This window comes from Cheilinus undulatus, linkage group 6 (genome assembly GCF_018320785.1).
Source record: "Cheilinus undulatus linkage group 6, ASM1832078v1, whole genome shotgun sequence".
Lineage (NCBI taxonomy): Eukaryota > Metazoa > Chordata > Actinopteri > Labriformes > Labridae > Cheilinus > Cheilinus undulatus.
In genome coordinates, this window is record NC_054870.1 from 38409706 (window position 1) to 38427472 (window position 17767).

Genomic DNA, 17767 nt, shown 5'->3' on the forward strand with positions numbered 1-17767 from the left:
ACATATTAATATCTCCACCACACCCAATCTGTAAAATACCCAACCTGTACATAACTGTTTGTAAATACTATTTATAATTTGTAAGTTGACATCCTTATATTCCTTATTTTTATAGTTTTAATAGTGCTCTTGCCACACTACTCTTATTTGTACTCTATTTCTATTGTGTTTCTGTCGCCAATGGCCTGCTTTGTCTAAGATACTTCTTGCTGCTCTAAATTGGAATTTCCCCTTGTGGGACTAATAAAGGAATATCTTATCTTTAAACAGTGAATTAAAAAAGTATAATTTGTGTCAGAACAATGAATATTAGAGACAAATACACCAAAATATCACATGGGCTGAGGTAGGTCTTTGGTTATATGTTTACTGATACACTTAGTGATCTGTTGTGCCCTTGTACTATTGTGGGGCAGTGGGATTGTGAACGTCTCTTTAAGTGTCTTTTGTCCTGGCCAGATTCTGCTCTTTGCATCTTAGCAGATCTTTGTGGGGTGATGATTTGCCAAGTGGCTCCTCATGTTACTTGTACTCCCCCTTGGGATACCGCATTCTGGCAGCATCTGCAAACTGTTTTTTGTTTGTCTGTCACCTTTTCTTTTTTCTTATTTCTTAACACCAGGAAAGCAAAATGCAATCTCAAAAACGTTTTAACCCAGTTCTCCCTTGCCACCATTTTTTTAAGATTTATTTTTGGGCATTTTGTGGCTTTATTGGATAGAGGAGGACAGTGGATGGAATTGGAAACGGGGAAGAGAGCTGGGAGCAACATGTGGCAAAGGGCCGAAGGCCGGATTCAAACCCTGGCCGCCCGCACACATGGGATGCATCTAAAACCACTACGACATCTGCACGCCCCAGCATCCACCATTTTTGTGATGTCAGATCAAGTCAGTGAGTGGAGCACAAAGGTTGATGGGTACACAAGGGCCGATGGTAACTGTAGTTCCAACGTTCTTTTGCTCTGCTCCACTAAAAAACGACATGTTTTGTCCTGAAGACCTATCATTTGATACTTGCACATGACAGTTACATGCTTCTGTCATCGTAATACTGAAATATTAACAAATCCTCACCAGCTTCACTCCAATATTTTGTTATCACATCACTTAATCCTTGTGAGGAGACTTTTAAATGATGATATGTATCACCATTGTCATCATAAATTTCAAGCATGTGCAGCAGGAAGCAACTGAAACAAATATTCTAACAAGGGCATAAGAACTTTCAATTTGAACATAAAACAGCACGCTTCAATGAATTAACTTACTGGAGGTGCACCAGTGCATCTTGCATTTTCTCTGATGGGTTATAATATACGGATGAAAATGAAGGTTTGCATTTCATTAAAGGTTATCATCTAAACTTAGCACAAAAAGTAAGGAAATTTGTGTTTGGTAGATTATTTCTTTGTTGTAACAATGCTTCTTGGCAATAAATCTTATTCCGTTGGAAAGCCTGTTTATTTCCCTTTTAAATGGTGCCACATTTATATGGAACATGCATTTGTGGGATGAGCAGCAGAGCTGAGTATGTGGGTTGCACACATCAAGTATTTGCCATATCTTCTCTGCCGATACCAAACAGCTGATTCTGCCATTGACTCTTGTTTGGTGTTTGGTGGATTGGATGATTGAAGTTTGAAAAAAAACAAGACATATGGTCAATTTAACAATTTATTCGTTTAACAAACAGGAGCCTCAGTAGCATGTGGAGGAACCATACACAGCCATAACAGCCTTGCACTTCCTCCTCACGCTGGTCACCAGCCTGGTCACACACTGCTGTGGGATGGCATCCCAATCTTCAACCAGCATTTGTCAGGCATGAGCAGCACGCACAAGCTGATCCCAAAAGTGTTCAATGGGGTCGAGGTTAGGACTGCTGGCAGGCCATTCCATCCTCTTCACTCCTAAATTCTGGTAGTCTCAGCATATTGTTCCCTCCACATGTTTAGGTTCAAGTGCATGTGCTGCCAACACCAGCGCAAATGGGCCTGACGGTGAAAGGCAGTCATGGCAGGCCTCCTGGCAGCCCTATGAGACCGGAGATTGGCTGCGTGCAGTCTATTTTGGATTATCTGGGCAGAGAGCCATCAGCCATATCGTCCTGCAAACCTTAATTGCAAATCTGTAGAAGACAGCCTACGGTACCTAAGTGATGACAGGGTGAGGAATGGGGGGGGGGGTCTTCTTGGGATGTGGAACTTGGCCTTCAGTTTGGAGATGGTACTAGGGTTCACTCCAAACAATGCTGGAAATTGGTTTTGCAGAACACCAGCTTAAAGTTGCCCAGCCGATGGGCCCTATCCAGATCAGTCAAGCCCAATGAGGCACCTGATTGGTAGCACCTGGGGGTACCATAAGCTCAAAACAAGAGTCAATAGCAACAGCAAAATAAGCTGTTTGGCACTGGCAGAGAAGATATGGCAAATACTTGATGTGTGCAACCCACATACTCAGCTCTGCTGCTCATCCCACAAATGCATGTTCCGTACAAATGTGGCACCATTTAAAAGGGAAATAAACAGGCTTTCCAACGGTATAAGATTTATTGCAAAGAAGCATTGTTACAACAAAGAAATAATATACCAGTCACAAATTTACTTACTTTTTGTGCTAAGTTTATGTGAAGAAACACTCATTACATAATACTGATGTGACTTGCAACAAATCTTTACTGACGACAGTGTTTCCCTGTTTAAAAGTTTTACAGGATTATTTTTGCCAAGTAAGCCTTAAAAAAAACCATAGCTGGTCATTTAAGAGCCACATGTGGCTGGAGAGCCGTGGGTCAAGTATCACTGCTCTAGAGTGACTACACTGCTCCAACACTTACATGTTAAACATTTTAAATCACCAGTAAAACCCCACTTGCACATGCTTTAAAGCCAGAATGAGTAACCTCTTTCACAACAAACATCAGCTCATTTACAGCGCATAAAGAGAATGCATGCAATGTTGACCAGTGACCACGAGTGTGAAGTGTGTTAAGTTTTAGTGTGATTTTGTTTGCCTGTGTTGACTCCCAGGCCTGTGAGCTGATTGGTTGCTCCTACCTTGATGTGTCTTTGGGCTCTGTTCACATAGTTACAGTATCTATGGCTGTGTCTGCTCCTCTCACCAACCACACCTACTCATATTCCCCTTTACTAGCATTTGTCTTCACCACAATATCATCTCACTTACGAAAGCTGCCCTGCAACTCTCCGAATCACTCTGCTTTTAATCTCAAAGACAAGGCCGTGCTAAAATCTCTGGTGTTGCACTCGTTTGTGTGTCCTTGCATGAGTGAAGCTTGTGCACTCTGGCAGCTCTTTGGAGCAGCACGTGCTGGGCAGCAACAGGGAGAGATCCTCCGATATATTCTTCCTCCTCCACTTGTTTTCCCACCCTTTCTTTTCCCATGACTGTAATCCCTGCACACTAGAGCAGAAGTAAGTGTTTTTCACAGAGCGGGGCAGAGCTCTGCGTGCACATTTCTGTGTATGTGTGCTAGAGGAGGAAGCTTCACAGGTACAATCTTTGCTCTCAGCCTCTCAGGGGGCTTCCACCAACATGTATGGCCTTTGCTTTCTGTCTCTTCTCTTTTGTGCAATGTGTGTGTTTATATTTGTGTCTACGCTCCATGTGTTCTTCGATGCAAGTGTGCAAACGTGCAGGCATCAGTCATCCTGCTTTTGTGTGTTCCCGCGCCCATGTGCACACTAGCCTGTCAGATTTGCTGTGCATCTTCTGTGGAGCTCTCATCTCCGAGTGATCGTGAAAGCTACTTTTGACTTTAATCACTCCTGAAATCTTTTTCTTCTCTCCCAGGTCACTCTTCCTCTCTCATCCCCACTCTCATCCTCTTGTTTCTTTTCCTCAAGGTCCCACTGTCACAAAAACGCCCAAACTACACAGCAAGCACTGTTCAGAAGTGACACTTTCCTAAAAAAGTAGGCCAAAGTTTAGCAAAAGTCACTCAAGGGCTTGATTATAACACTGCCATTTTGTTGCGATTGCGTGTTTATAGCTCTTTGAATTTTCACTTTGAATCCAATTTGAATCACATTAAGTCAAGCTCCCCTGGGGACGACTCACCAGCACTGACAGAAAAAAAAAATAATCTTAAACAATCATGAGAATAAAGTAAAATCTTTTTGCGGATGTCTTAATTTGTTAAGGAGAATTATTAATCAGAGGGTCTTGATAACTTGAAGTCGGTCTGTTCACTTCACCTTCAAAGTTTCACTTCTCTAGCCTCTGGCATGTTAGCATTTCCAGACCCTTTTTTTCCCCTCTGATATCCAGGCTAGACATTTTGACTGAAGCATGACTAAAGCTTTCCAAATCCACTCCAGATAGAAGATGTGCTTTGAACTAAAAATATTCTTGGTTCAGTGATACACGCCGCAAAATGTGGATGTCTGGATTACTCCGATGCACGCGAGCCGAGGTGAGAGCATGCTTTACAACCATATTAATTACTTCAGTCATCATTGAGTGCGGGCTGTGTGTGCAAACATCTAGATTGGAATCCAATAGAGGTATTGATCAGACAGTGCTGAAGAGTTGACCTGAAAAGTGCCAGTTTATTATCAGAAAACTGCTAGATTGCATGCATCAAGCTTTCACTTTCCAGACTGACCTGGAGGCAGGCAGACAAAGACCAACTCTCTCAAATAATCTGTTTAATACTCTATTCTCTTTGTTTCCAAAATCCAGCCTCTGTTCCCTTGATGTCTTTGGCTGTGCTATACCTGCTGTGTCCACTCTGAAATTACTGCAAAGCATGCTCGAGAAGATATGGTAGAACTTTGTATTTTATAGTATCTGGGGATATGATATGAGTTAGGATGTAAATTTATGATGCAATTTATTGCAAAATATTGCCAGAAAGATAGTGTGCTATTAAGCCCTCCCCTTCCAGAGGAAAATAAAACTCTTGGCTCTTTGCTGACTTTATGTTGTGTGACAGTGCCTCCTTGTTCCTTCCATTTGCCAGCAATCAACAGAAAAATGTCTAAAAGCCTCTGTGTCTAAGGGAGCACAGCCAACAGGAGAAGGGGTAAAGACCCTGACCTCAGTTTTTATAAGGTTCCAAATCGATAAAATGAACCTTTAAGACTACAAAAAATAGGCAGTGAGACGTGTCTCTGCAGGAAAATAGGAGACCTGTGTAATCCAGACATACTGTCATGTAGTGAGTCAGTTTGCTGAATATTAAGCCAAATAAGCCTTGCAAGGCCTGGTTTGAATCTGTGTGGGATTCATTAAGGACTTTACCTTGCAGTTCAGTATAATTGTTAAAAATGCCTAACCTAACCCTGACCCCAAATATACTGTTCACAAATCCAATTCTAAGGATATGTTTCATATTCATCTGGGCAAGCGCCTCCAGTCTGTTTGGGAAGGGTCAGGTCAGGTATGGGAGCATATGCCAGTTCCACACGTTACCGCATCAACCTTGGTCCGGTACTGCTCCGACCTCCTGATGGCCAACATCCAGGCCCAAGCCCCATCTCTCCAGGTATCCCTTCCAGCTGCCCCACCCCCATGATGCACGCGGTCCCCCCGTGGCCCACACGGTGCTGGGCACCCAGCTTTTGATGAGCTGGATCAGGTCCAGGAAAGCATGCCAGATGCACGTAAAAAAGAACAACCGCAGTTCTCGGATCTGGTAGCTGAGCCTTCACATCTTCACTCTCCAGAGCATGTCTACATCAGACACACAGTCTTGCCCACAAATCCCAAAGATGCACTGAAGAGAAGTTGTCACAAAGGAGTCCAGTCTGCACCACTGGCTGTCACTCAATGTCCAGGCCTCAAAAGACTATAGTAAGACTGGAAGGATCTCTTATGGTAAGACTGACTTTCATCTGCATGCCTTAGATACCAGGAACACCACACTGTCTTGCTCAGCAAACTTCTCATACCATTTGTGAGTCCAGGTCTGCGGTTGAGCTCAGTCTTGCAGTCAGTGGTTTAATGAATTATGCTGCCAAGGTAGGTGAACTGCTCCACAACTTACGCTCTTACTGTTCACAGACACAGATACGATGGCAGCATTCAAGACAGCTCTTAATGCCTGGATCTTTATTTTGGCCCAGAAGACGTGCATTGCCAACACTTCAACCTCCTCACCTAGCAAGTTAAGAGCCCCCACAAGGACATCTATAGTCAAGGATCAAAGCATCACCAGCAAAATCCAGATCAGTGATCTGGACATTGCCAAATGATACTCCACAGTTTGCTGCCCCTGTTACCTGCCCCATTATCCAGTCCATACAGGTATTGAAGAGTGTAGGGGCTAAGAATCACCCCTGCCTCACCCCAGGATCAACTGGGAAGAAGACAGAGGTGGAGCCACCACAGTTCACAGCACTCTCTGTACCAGAATATAGGGCAGACATCAGCTGGATGAGCGAATGGGGGATCCCGTGGAGCTCCAGAATCCTCCAGAGGGCATCTCTACTTACTTAGTCGAATGCCTGCTGGAAGTCAACATAAGCTGCAAGCAACCCTCTATTGAATTCCCCAAAGCGCTCAGTGAGTACCCGTAGGGTAGGGTAGAACCTTTGAAAAAAAATCTTGGAAGGTGACTGGTGAAACTGTCTCATTCATTACAGGCCAATCAGAGCAAAGAAAAATATGACATAGATGGCCTGTGCAGCTCAAGAGTGAACTTGATACGGGATCATGGCTGACTAGAGGGGGAATCAGTTGGTGAGACTAACTCATGAAGCTGGTCAGGAGAAGAGAGAAAACATTTCCTCTACCAAGAAAAAAAACTTTTCATGCAATTCTTGCTTCACTTTTATTAAAGAAATGTTGTCCAGTTTTGATTTTAAAAAAGTGCAACTATATTATATGTGAGCTAATTGCTACAACTGTCGCAATTATTCACTGGATTGCAGTGCAGCTAAACCACGCCCAGAGCTACCAGCTTATTCTTCTCAAACATGCAGATAGGTCCATACTTTCTCATCCAGGAACAGTCATTCCAGATCAAAGATTTGCAAGATGGATTTGCCTGATGACAGATACGGTATCTGGCCAATTCACTGGCTTTGCTAAGTTTAGAAATATCATCTTCTGGTTGGTCAATTTTTCCCTAGAAGACTTAATAGAAGTGATGAGTTTGTAAATGTTGTCCTTCTTTTTGGTACACGTAGGGGACCCAGATAGTCCTCTGACATAATATTATCCTGTGTTTTGGCTTACTGCAGTCCTTTTGAGCTGATGGTGACATATTGCATTTAAGTTTAAGTTCAAGAACTGACATTTGGGTGTTCTCCAATACCAAGTACAAATACGGGCACTGAATAATACCATAACTGTTACTGAATTATTTTAAGAGCTTGTTTTATTTTCATCATCCCTCCTCTTGACAGTTTATCAGGGCATAGTTTTCACTCTCCTCTACTCCTTTTTCATCCTTATTTATGTAAAATTACTGCCAATCTGCAGACATAGTTGCAGCTTTGAATCATGCTTTAAAGCAGTGTTACTCAACCCTGCTCAACCAAAGAGCCAAACTGTTGAAAAATAACTTTGCAAGAGCCACAATCTAAGTGGTGAAATGGAGAGCAAATTAGTTAAAGTGGCAATAAAAAATAGGCTTAAGTGGCAAAAATGGTCAAAAAGTGGCAAAAAAATGGATGAAAAGGGGCCAAATAAGCATAAAATTTCAAAAACAGGGTAAAAATGGCAAAAATGGGGAGAAAAAGTGGCAAAATAGATGACAAAAAATGAGTTACAAGTGGCAAAATGTAAAAAAAAAAAAAAAGCTGTAAAAACGTAGCATAAATTAGTGAAGAATGACTTAAATGGGCAAAAGCAGCAAGAGTGGCAAAAGGGGGGAAAAAGTTGCATTCAACGGCAAAGGCAGCTTAAATGGGCAAAAAGTGGCAAAAAAATGGCAAAAGGGGGAAAATTGCAAATAGCAAAAAGCAGGACAAAAGAGGCAAAAACTAGTAAAAACAAAAAAAAAAAAAACTAGAAAAGCACTCTGAGAGCGCAGACCTCTGCCATTAGCCCTATCTCCCAATAGTGAAGAATCCTTTAAAGTGACACAGAGTACAGTATCTGCAGTGTTTTTGTGAGTACAAGTACGATTACGTAGGCTTGGTATCTGAGCCAGTACCCAATTCTGGTATCAGTATCTACGCATCCCTAAAATACACTAGTCAGTCATAACCTTAGTACCACCTATGCCATCTTAAACATCAACTCTGACTTTATTATTATTCCAGAGAACATTGTATTTGCTGGAGACATAAGACACAATTGTTGTGCAAAAACAACATCAAATACAGAGATACAGAGTCCACTGCTCAAGTGAAAAATAGAGGTACTTCACCCACGCTGAGCCAGGGGCTGAAACAGTTCAGACACAGCACATAAAAGTGCATTAAGTCAAAGTGCTGTGTAGTAGGTAATATAAGAAGAGACAACAAATAATCAAACAAGATATATAATAGGTGAATAAATCGTCAACAAATAAATGTATACAATCTAAAACTGTTATCTAAAAATCTGTCAATTCCCATACACATTAAAACTAGAACAGCAAAGTTAGACCAGTAAATTAAAGCTTTTAAAAAGCAATAGGGGTAAATGGACCTCTGACATGCTTTGTTTTGGTTTGAGGCATTCTGCAACAGCAGCCAGAAGGAATGAGATTAACCTTAACAAGAAGAAGGTGGTCAGGAGGGGAATCTGATTCATTCCAACACACCAGTTCTAGCCTAGATTACACTGTTGCAAAGCTCAGACATCAATTCTTCATTATTCTCCTCATGCTGATGGGAGTGGGCAGATTATCAAGAACTCACATCAATTTAATGAACTCAACTACTCCAACACCACCCACTATGACTTCAGTTCTAAGTACATAACAGAAAAATCACCTTTCTGACCTTGTCAACAAATGCTGAAAATGTAACCGCCTCAAAAAAGTCAAATTTCCAGAGGAGCTGTTGTTTGTTTTGGTCTTAGATTATTGTGATCATATAATGACTGATTGGTGTAAGTATACAAGTTTCTTTTATGCTATCAGATCGGTGGAATCTTCAGTTGTATTTGCATTGTCAGCTCTGCAACCTTTAATATTGTAGCACTGCTCTATAAGCAGTCTCAGCAAAAGGATTACCATTGGCCTTTACCGATAAGAACTAATGCTGTGAAGTGTTCATTTAAAATTCTTTAAAGATTCTTTGTTATCAGTACAGTACATATAAAATGAAAATGCAATTCTTGAACGTATCACTTGTATTAAGGCTTAGTCAGATGCTACATCTGTTTTGTCTGATAATCCTGATAAATTCAGTCACAAGAAATGGCTTTCTGGAGGGTGACCTCAGCTTGTTTACTTTTCCAAGCAGTGATTGTCTTAATCAGAACAGATGCTGTTGAAGGCTGACCATCATTTGACTGACTGGAATATGGCGGTCATCCCTGTGTCCCACCAAACTCACACAGTCAAGCAGACCTTTTCTATTCTGCACACATGGTTGTGCAAGTGATTCAATCTATCAGAAAAGATTCTCCTTTGTGTATGTGGACATTAACATGAACCTCAACACCACAGGCAAATAAACCTGCCCCTTACCTGGGTGCTGACAGCCTGTTTAGGAGCTGTGGACCAGAGGTCTTAGAGCACATCTGTGACCACCATGGGTCAGTCCAATGGTGCCCTTGTAATGCAGCAAGTCAGCGTGCTGCTGAATCTGCTCCTACTACAGGATCAGTAAATCCCACATACAAAATATCTTTTTTTTATGGCGTATTAATAACTTGTCAATCAGCTATGGTCCTAAAACTGAACTACTGCATTTTTAATGTGGGTGTGCTCCACTGTCACTGGGGAAAAAATGATATGAAAAGTGAACACTAAGGTGGTGGTTTTTATTGCCAAACCCTGACTGCTCCATGCATTCTATTCACACCCAATCACTCTTGAGCAAATCACTCCTTTTCTAGTCAGTCTTTGTAATTTCACAGTAATATGTACAGTCAGTTTTCAGCAAAGCTTGCTTCCAGCATGCTTTAGTCATTGTACAAGAAGACAAACACAGGACCATTCAGCTAGTTCTAAGGTTAAGTAGCAAGTACAGACTGCTAATAGTTTATCTAATCACTGTATGGTTACTTCAAAGCATGAAGCAAATGAAGTAAATATCAACTCCTGTTGTTAGTGGTGAGCACTGACGACAGCCAAGCAGACACGGGCAGACTTGTGGCGTGGAGGAATAGCCAAGTGGGAAGCAGGCTGACTGAAGGAGGAAGTAAAACAAAAACACAGCCATGGTAATGATAGTAAACAGCAGTGCCATAGGTGGTGCTGGTAAACAGGAAGCGTGAAGTGAGATGGACATCAGAAATGGAGCCTGATTTGTGGCAACAAGTGCTTAACAGCATATACTGTAAAACAGACCACAGACGACCTGGGAGCTGAATTGGAACCAAATTGCAACTGTGAGATTTGGCCTTTTTTATAGACAATACCAGACTGAGGCTCTGATAGTGGGTGAACAGAATCTGTTGGTAGGTAGTGTGCTGCGTTGACCCTCTGGTTCTACACCACACATGATGCAAACGAAACTGGAAAACCAGCGATTATTTGTCACCATGTGTGTTGTCCAGAAGCATTCTTGTAAAAATCTAAATTCTAGTATTGTGACAAATCTACCTGAGACAAAGCAACTTTCAATTAGTATGATTTATTCCCTTATGAAGTTGATCCAGCTACTGTGTACTGAGCTGAACTGAGTTGTGCTCTATTCTGCTTCAGGAGCAGACCCAGTGGATGAGCTCTTTGTCATGGCACCACCAGAATGCTGTGAATTATATGAGCGATTTGCAAGTTAACCTTTTCTGCCGGGGTCTGATAAAATAGATACACCCTGTAATATTGTTCTGCATTAAAAAATTATTCTTGACAAGATTGTTTTGTAAATTGAACTCTGTTAATTATGCTTAATTACCATAAAAAGTACAATTCCAGTGGTGGATAGTAAACACTATAATTGAGTTTTTATGACCCTGTCCTTAAAGAGATGTAAGAGTGAGAAAGTCCCCCAAACATAAGAAAAAGAGAGCATAAAAGATAGTGTTTTCTGTGACAGCATTTATGGACTAGTTAATGAAGACAACGTAAACAGACTGTTACAATTAGGATACAGGAAGCCCCAGTCAGCTGCTGTGATTTGTCCTGTTCTCCCTCAGGCTGTAATCAGACCCGTCTGCTTTACTGTCAAAGTTTTTTCTGCTATAGCAAACCCTTCCTTATGCATATTACCTCACTTAATTCATGGCTCCTTCAGCATGTGTTTGATATGGGTGTTTGATGTTTTTGCAGTCAGCATCAAGCGTAGAAGATGTGGGTTATACCTGTGTTTGCTGGACTGGTCATGGCTGAGGGCAGGTTGGGCGGCTCCCCCAGCACCAGGCGAACTCTCTTAGCGTGGGTTTTTCCCTGGTAGTGCGACTGGGCCACAATGGCCGAGGTGAAGAACATGTTACACAAGGTACAGCACTTGTTCCTGTCCACCTCTGTCTCTGCACAGTCCTGCAGGAGGAGGGGAGAGAGAGGGATGGTTAAAAAGAGAGTGGAGGATGGAAAGATGAGAGGTATTATGAGAGAAAAATGGATCACAGTGGGAGAGAGGGTGAGGGAGGTGAGAGAGGAGAAGAGATTAGTGGAGGTGAAGAAGGAACAGTGTGAAAAGAGAGACAGGGAGAGGCAAAGGTGAGAAAAGGAGAGAAAAGAGGCAGAGTGAGATGAAAAATAGAAAGATGTACACTTTGCACTGACCCCTGAGCTTTGTCTTTTACTCTGCCTCACACACACTGCACACGCAGGCACACACTCGCACACAAAAGCAAAGAGAAGGCTGATCAAATATTCATCTGTCTCTCTGGGCTGAGGCTGTGGCTTGGCCCTTTCACCACTGCTGGTTCATTACTAATGATGGGGTGGAGAGGGAACACAAACACAGACAACCAGCCGCCTGATAGACACAAATATACAAACACACACACTTACAGATGCAAATACAGCACTACACACACACTAAGTGTATGCAACATTTCTCCCCCTCTCTTCTTTTTGCTCTGTTTTGGCACATCAGCACAGAAAAACCAAACCAAAATATTAGGCAGCAGGAAAATTATTACAATTCAGGTCATTTTTTTATGAACACTCCAAAATTGTCAGTAATGGTTGGTGCAAACATTGTATTTAGTGTCTAACCTTGCCCTCAACAGGCACAAGATGTTTAAAAATGGGAAAACCAGAGAAATAGAGAAATAATATTACAGAAACTCTGTTTAGGCGTGGTAATTTACAGCTACACAACAGGTCACTGGAGGGCAAAGATCTGCATGCAGAAGTGGACAAGCTCAGGATGCTTCCATGCAGCTAGAAGCAGCTGAATTACTGCCTTAGTTCAAGTAAACCGGACTTTTAAAATGCATGTTAACACTTTGGCCTGAGTTTCCTTAGAGCATGCCATCGTCAGATGTTGTATAACATCACACAGCAATGCATGCTTGTTGCTCTGTGAATTCCAGCTTTACTTTGTTCAAAAAATAAAAACTGTCCATTTTATGTAAAATGTGGTGCTTTGTACTGACCAACCTTTAACAGCTTTGAGCACAATAGTTTTGTGTCCATGTCACTGGACAATACATTTGAAACAAAGATATATATTGTTAATGCTTACCTCTCTTTACTGTGTAAAACAAGCTAGCAAGCAAGGAAGTGAAAGAAAATCAAGGAAATATTCCATCTGACACTCCTTATGTTGTATCATTTACCTCTTTCCTTGTTCCCACCCATCTCAATGCAAGTGACAGAGGAAAATGCAAAGGGGGCAACTTGGGAAAACAACAAGCTGCATCGCACTGATTTGCACTGCATCATCGGCAAACCATCAGGGTACTACAGTTAGAATCAATGTAATATAGCTGATTTTGTCGCTGATGCTCACACATCACATCGAATAAGGGCACGGTGTAACACACCCAGTTATCACAAATGATGTTGATTTTCTCAGCTGCACCAAACTGAACTAAGTGTTCTGCACATTCTCCACTGTCTCCAAATGTGGCTTTGATCCAGATGTTTAACAACATAATTGCTTAGTGTAACTGAAGTCCAATTGCTCAGACAAACACATCAGGTACAAAATAACTTCTTCTGTAAAGTGAATGATCAGGTGTGCTGTTACCCTGAGGTAGCTGAAAGCGCTGACTGATGTCCAGCGGTTTCTCGTCAGTGTGATGAATGTAGCTCGGGCAAGCTGCTCCACAGTTCTTGTAGGTGTTCTGTGGTATGGGTCATCCGAGGCGACCCGGATGATGTCTTGATGCCCCTTGTTGTCAGTGATGTCGATGGTCTGCAGTCTCTGGCGATCCATTGGCGATCGCATTAGTTAGCTTAGATGTTGTCATTTTGAGGTCTGCTGGACTGCGCCGGTGTGGCTTGACGTTATGGCTTGATCCCGTGTTGTTGTTAGCATCTTTGCTAACATTAGAAAAGATTCATTTTGCCATATAAATCCCCAGCAGTCCAGGATATAGAGATTTATCCTGGACTGCTGCGCTATTGTACTGCTCATAGAACGACAAACCCTCACCTACTGATTGAAAACTTGACTTTTAAGCACATGTCTGAGCCCCTACAGGCGTTCTTCTGCATATACGTTCTTTTTGAAACTCCCTGACATCCCCCCATAGAGGGTTCAATGGACCATATTTAACTCATTTATTGCATCTAATTATGGACATTCCTTGCTATGATTATTGATAGATCAGGATAAATGAGTAAACATTTTTTCAAACACCTGAAGTTAGTAAATATTTAAAAAAATATATATATATTTTAATTGCCATCTTTTTCCCCAAACGTCTTGCGGGCCGGATGACACCTGCTGGCAGCCTGGAAGTGGTCTGTGGGCTGCAAGTTTGACACCCCTGCTTTACAGTGTTTGTGCTAGACTTTGACCTGGAAGTTGATGAGCATAGAAGCTAACTATAGCAGAAATTGCGATGTTGTCTGCCTTCAGATATCACCACATGCTAGAGGCATTGAGTTCATTGCATTTTTGCAAAAAGTGAATTGTGAAATGGTAAGTGAGCTTGAGCTTGTATAGCACTTTTTTAGTGGTCTGACCACTAACCGGGTTTTGTACACCCATTTACTCCACAGTCACACAATGACGGCATAGTCTGCAGTGTAGAGTGGCTATCAGTATTCACTTATCCCATTCTTTCTTACACATTCATGCACCACTGACACAGCATCAGTAGTAAATTGGGCTTGCCCAAGGACATATCAACTGGAGCTGGGAACAAACTCATGCCCTTCCAGCAGTCGTGAATCAATAGACTACCTGCTGAATTGGTAAGCCTAGAGTAATAAAGCGAAGAGTATGTATGAAATACATGGAAGTAAGCCTGTAGTCTAATCTATTTCTCTGTCAATCTGCAATCTGAATTTATGAGTCCTCTGGTCCAGGATGCTATGAACAACAGTAGCTCATCTTTTAATGTAAATACACTGACTGTTAGTCGCATTCTGTCTAGTCTATCATGTCCTTTTTTTGTCCCAGTTTTGATATTATTACAGGTTTATCAAACGCATTTTCAAAAAAGCCAACTACCAAGGCTTTATCACATAACTTTTTGTTTCTTCCACAAAGGTGAAGTATTTTGTTCCCTGTGGTTTATGTGACAGGTTAACACACAAAAAACTACATGTTGAAGAGTGGCAATTTAGGGATTCTATTAAAAGTATGATAATGTTCACCTTTGATTTTACACAGGACTTGGATCTCAGTCTCCAGGATGTTGTTCCTGTGTTTTGCTCATTTATTGACTTTTTTCTTTTTGGCCTTTTGCCTTTAATTGATAGTATCTCTGAAGTGGTGACAAGAAAAAATGGCAAGGACAGTGTGGGGGAGACAAGCATAAAAGAGATGGAGTTGGCAGTCTAACCTGTCGCTGTTGCATTAAGGACTGCAGCCTCTATATATGGGGTGCCCGCTTTACCAGCCGAGTTACACCAGTGCCCCACTTTCTTTTTTGCCACTTGTCACTGACATTGAATCAGTTATACGACACCATCAACTGATCAGCCCTTTTGAAAAACATTGGCCACCAACAAAAAAATGTGACATGGACTGATGCCAGCAGATGTTTATCTGTTGTGTCCAGAAAGTGTAATGTTGGCATTTAGCACACCTAAAGGCAGATTTAGAAAAGAGATTTATTGAGCTGAAGATGTGACCTGTTAGACAAACTCAGGTCTGTTTTGTGGTCAAAGATGAGAGGAAATATTGTGGGAGTGTTACACTAATAGTAAAGTAGATATTAAATATTATTAAATATACACCTGATTTTAAAGTATGTTAAAGAAAGATGCACTTTTAAAACCTTTGTCTTTATCTGAAAATGTGGTTGACCCCATTCACCAAGGCAACCAATATACTAGAATAAAATGCTGAGACATGCGCAGTCATGGTCACAGGTGCATGCAGGTGCCACCATCACCAGACTGACATGACTGAAAACAGGCTCCCATTGCAAGCAGCCATTTTACAGCTCACAACATACTGTGATACATCCTAGCATAAACTTTGCAATTTTCAGCCAATTCAGGCTCAGTTTTCGAGTTGTATGACTCACTTCAAAGTCAGGTTGGCTCTCAGCCTGGTCATGTGTCGTTTGTTTGTGCAATGTACAGTGCGACATCCCGGCTAACCACCGCTCGACCAGCTTCTCCTGACTGGTGTGTTTGATATTTTGGTTGTACATAGGCCCACACTTCCAGTGAGAGCAAAGCCACAAGCAGAATCTCCAACTTTGAGACCTCTTTTTTCTTTGTAAACTGTCAGACAGGATGTTAAAACAACAAAGACAGCAGTAATAAACAAGCAGGAAATAGATACCCTATGCGTGGATCTTAAGTTGACACAGAATATTTATTATTTCACTGCTAGTTGTGCTTGCTGGCAATGATGTTAATGTGCATGTGAGAGGGATAGCGAGAGCAGTTTGGTCACTTTTTATGATGGTTTGAAGTGTGAAGACGGTAGTTATTGCTTCAATCTCTATGTGTGACTTTTAAAAGGACACTTCATTGACATTTGTCACAGACCGTCCTGACTCCCCTTGTGCAGTGTGAGCACAAGTGGTCCCCTGTTGTAAACGATTCAGTCAGACAGTCTGAGCTGACTTTCCACTACAACTAATACAGAGATGGCTCAAAATTGCAAATTGAACTCCTGACTTTAGGGATAGTCCAAAAAGCAGACAGTGGCTTTTATACTGGGGTGATTCATATTTCAAATTGAATGCTAATATATCAGTAAGTCATGCATTTAAGTGAAGTTTGACTTCACTCTTTAAGAGAATCCTGTCAATCTTCCTCTAGGCTTGTTGTCTTTAGCTCTGTGTTCAAACAGGAAAGGCTGGGACGGCACCACCTCCATGTTGTTTGTGTTACTTATAGACTCAAACATGTTTCATTTTCCTGAACCCCTCTCTTTCCAGCTGTTAGCCCTGCCATCATGTGGTGAGAAAGAGTCCAGATATAGGGAAGCTGTTAGAGAGAAAGTGATGGTGTTTCACTGCACGGCTTAAAATTCAAGAAGAACCAACAGACTTTCCAGAATAAGGTGATAAGAACTGAATCAACTTTGGGCTGCATATCTGAGTGGAGATCAGTCCTACAAATGGTTCCACTTAATCGAAGAGTGTGTGGTGGGGAGAGAGAGTGAGGTGAGGAGGGGAAGTGGTGTGCTGAAAGGCCAAATATGTTTTGGTTTTGGAGACTGGTGCTAACGTGCAACATGTCTAGGATATTTACTCTGATAATCACATATTTAAGCTTTAATGTTACCTCATGTGGCTGTATGTGACACCAACAGCCTTCAGATTCTTGTGCACAGTGGATAGAGCAGGTGCCTAAAAGCAGAGGCTGTAGTCCTCAATGCCCTGGTTACAGGATCATCTCCCGGTCTTGGTGCATGTCTGATGCATGTACATATGCGCTCTCCTCCTCTTTTCTGTTTCTCTTCAGCTGTCTTATCAAAAAAAGCCAAAGTGGCCCCAAAAATAATATAATAAAGTGTTTATTTGTTCTTTAACTTTGAATTTTGCATTTGCCTCTGCAAATATGATTACAGGGCAAACATTCAACTGCCCACTTACCACTATATGAAACCTGGACACTATAAAATTAGAATCTCTTCTGTCTAGAGTAGAAATAATTCACACCGTTTCACACTTTTTCTGCTATCTCCTAAGTTTCTATTATCTCCTTGCTGCTAATATTGAACCTCCACCTAAATCTAAACTTAGTGCTGCTGTTTTTGCTGTTGTTTTAGCACATTTCTTCCTTTATGTGGATTTTCTTTCTTCGTTTTGTCCCTCTTTTCACACCAGCACTCTCTCCATCCCAGATGCCAAGTCATGTTGAAGAAGCAAAAACCTCCGTCTGGATGAGAGAGAGGACAATAATAGAAAAACGTCTGCAACACCATATCTAAATGTGTGAGGGAGTGTTGTACACATCTGTGTGTGCATTTGAGTAAATGTGTGTGTCTAGTGTCAGCCCCGGTTAGCATCACGGACAGTAGATGTGAGAGTTAAGGACACCTTTACCTTCCAGGCTTCACTATGTCTCTCAGCTGTCCTAACTCCCTTTTTCTCTTCTCTCCCTCTCTCCTTTTTTCTCTCCTCTCCTCTTCTCTTGTATTTTTTATCTTTCAGCGTTC

At 41.7% G+C, this 17767-nt stretch overlaps 1 protein-coding gene across 3 annotated transcripts in view; it reads right to left on the minus strand.

Annotated features, from left to right (window-relative positions):
* Positions 1-17767, minus strand: part of zgc:171482 (zinc finger protein) — a 109820-nt gene that overhangs the window by 39497 nt on the left and 52556 nt on the right. For all 3 annotated transcript variants that reach the window (XM_041788911.1, XM_041788912.1, XM_041788910.1), the window contains one exon: positions 11376-11553. In XM_041788911.1, coding sequence (XP_041644845.1) covers positions 11376-11553 — 178 coding nt within the window. The remainder of the gene's footprint in view (positions 1-11375; positions 11554-17767) is intronic.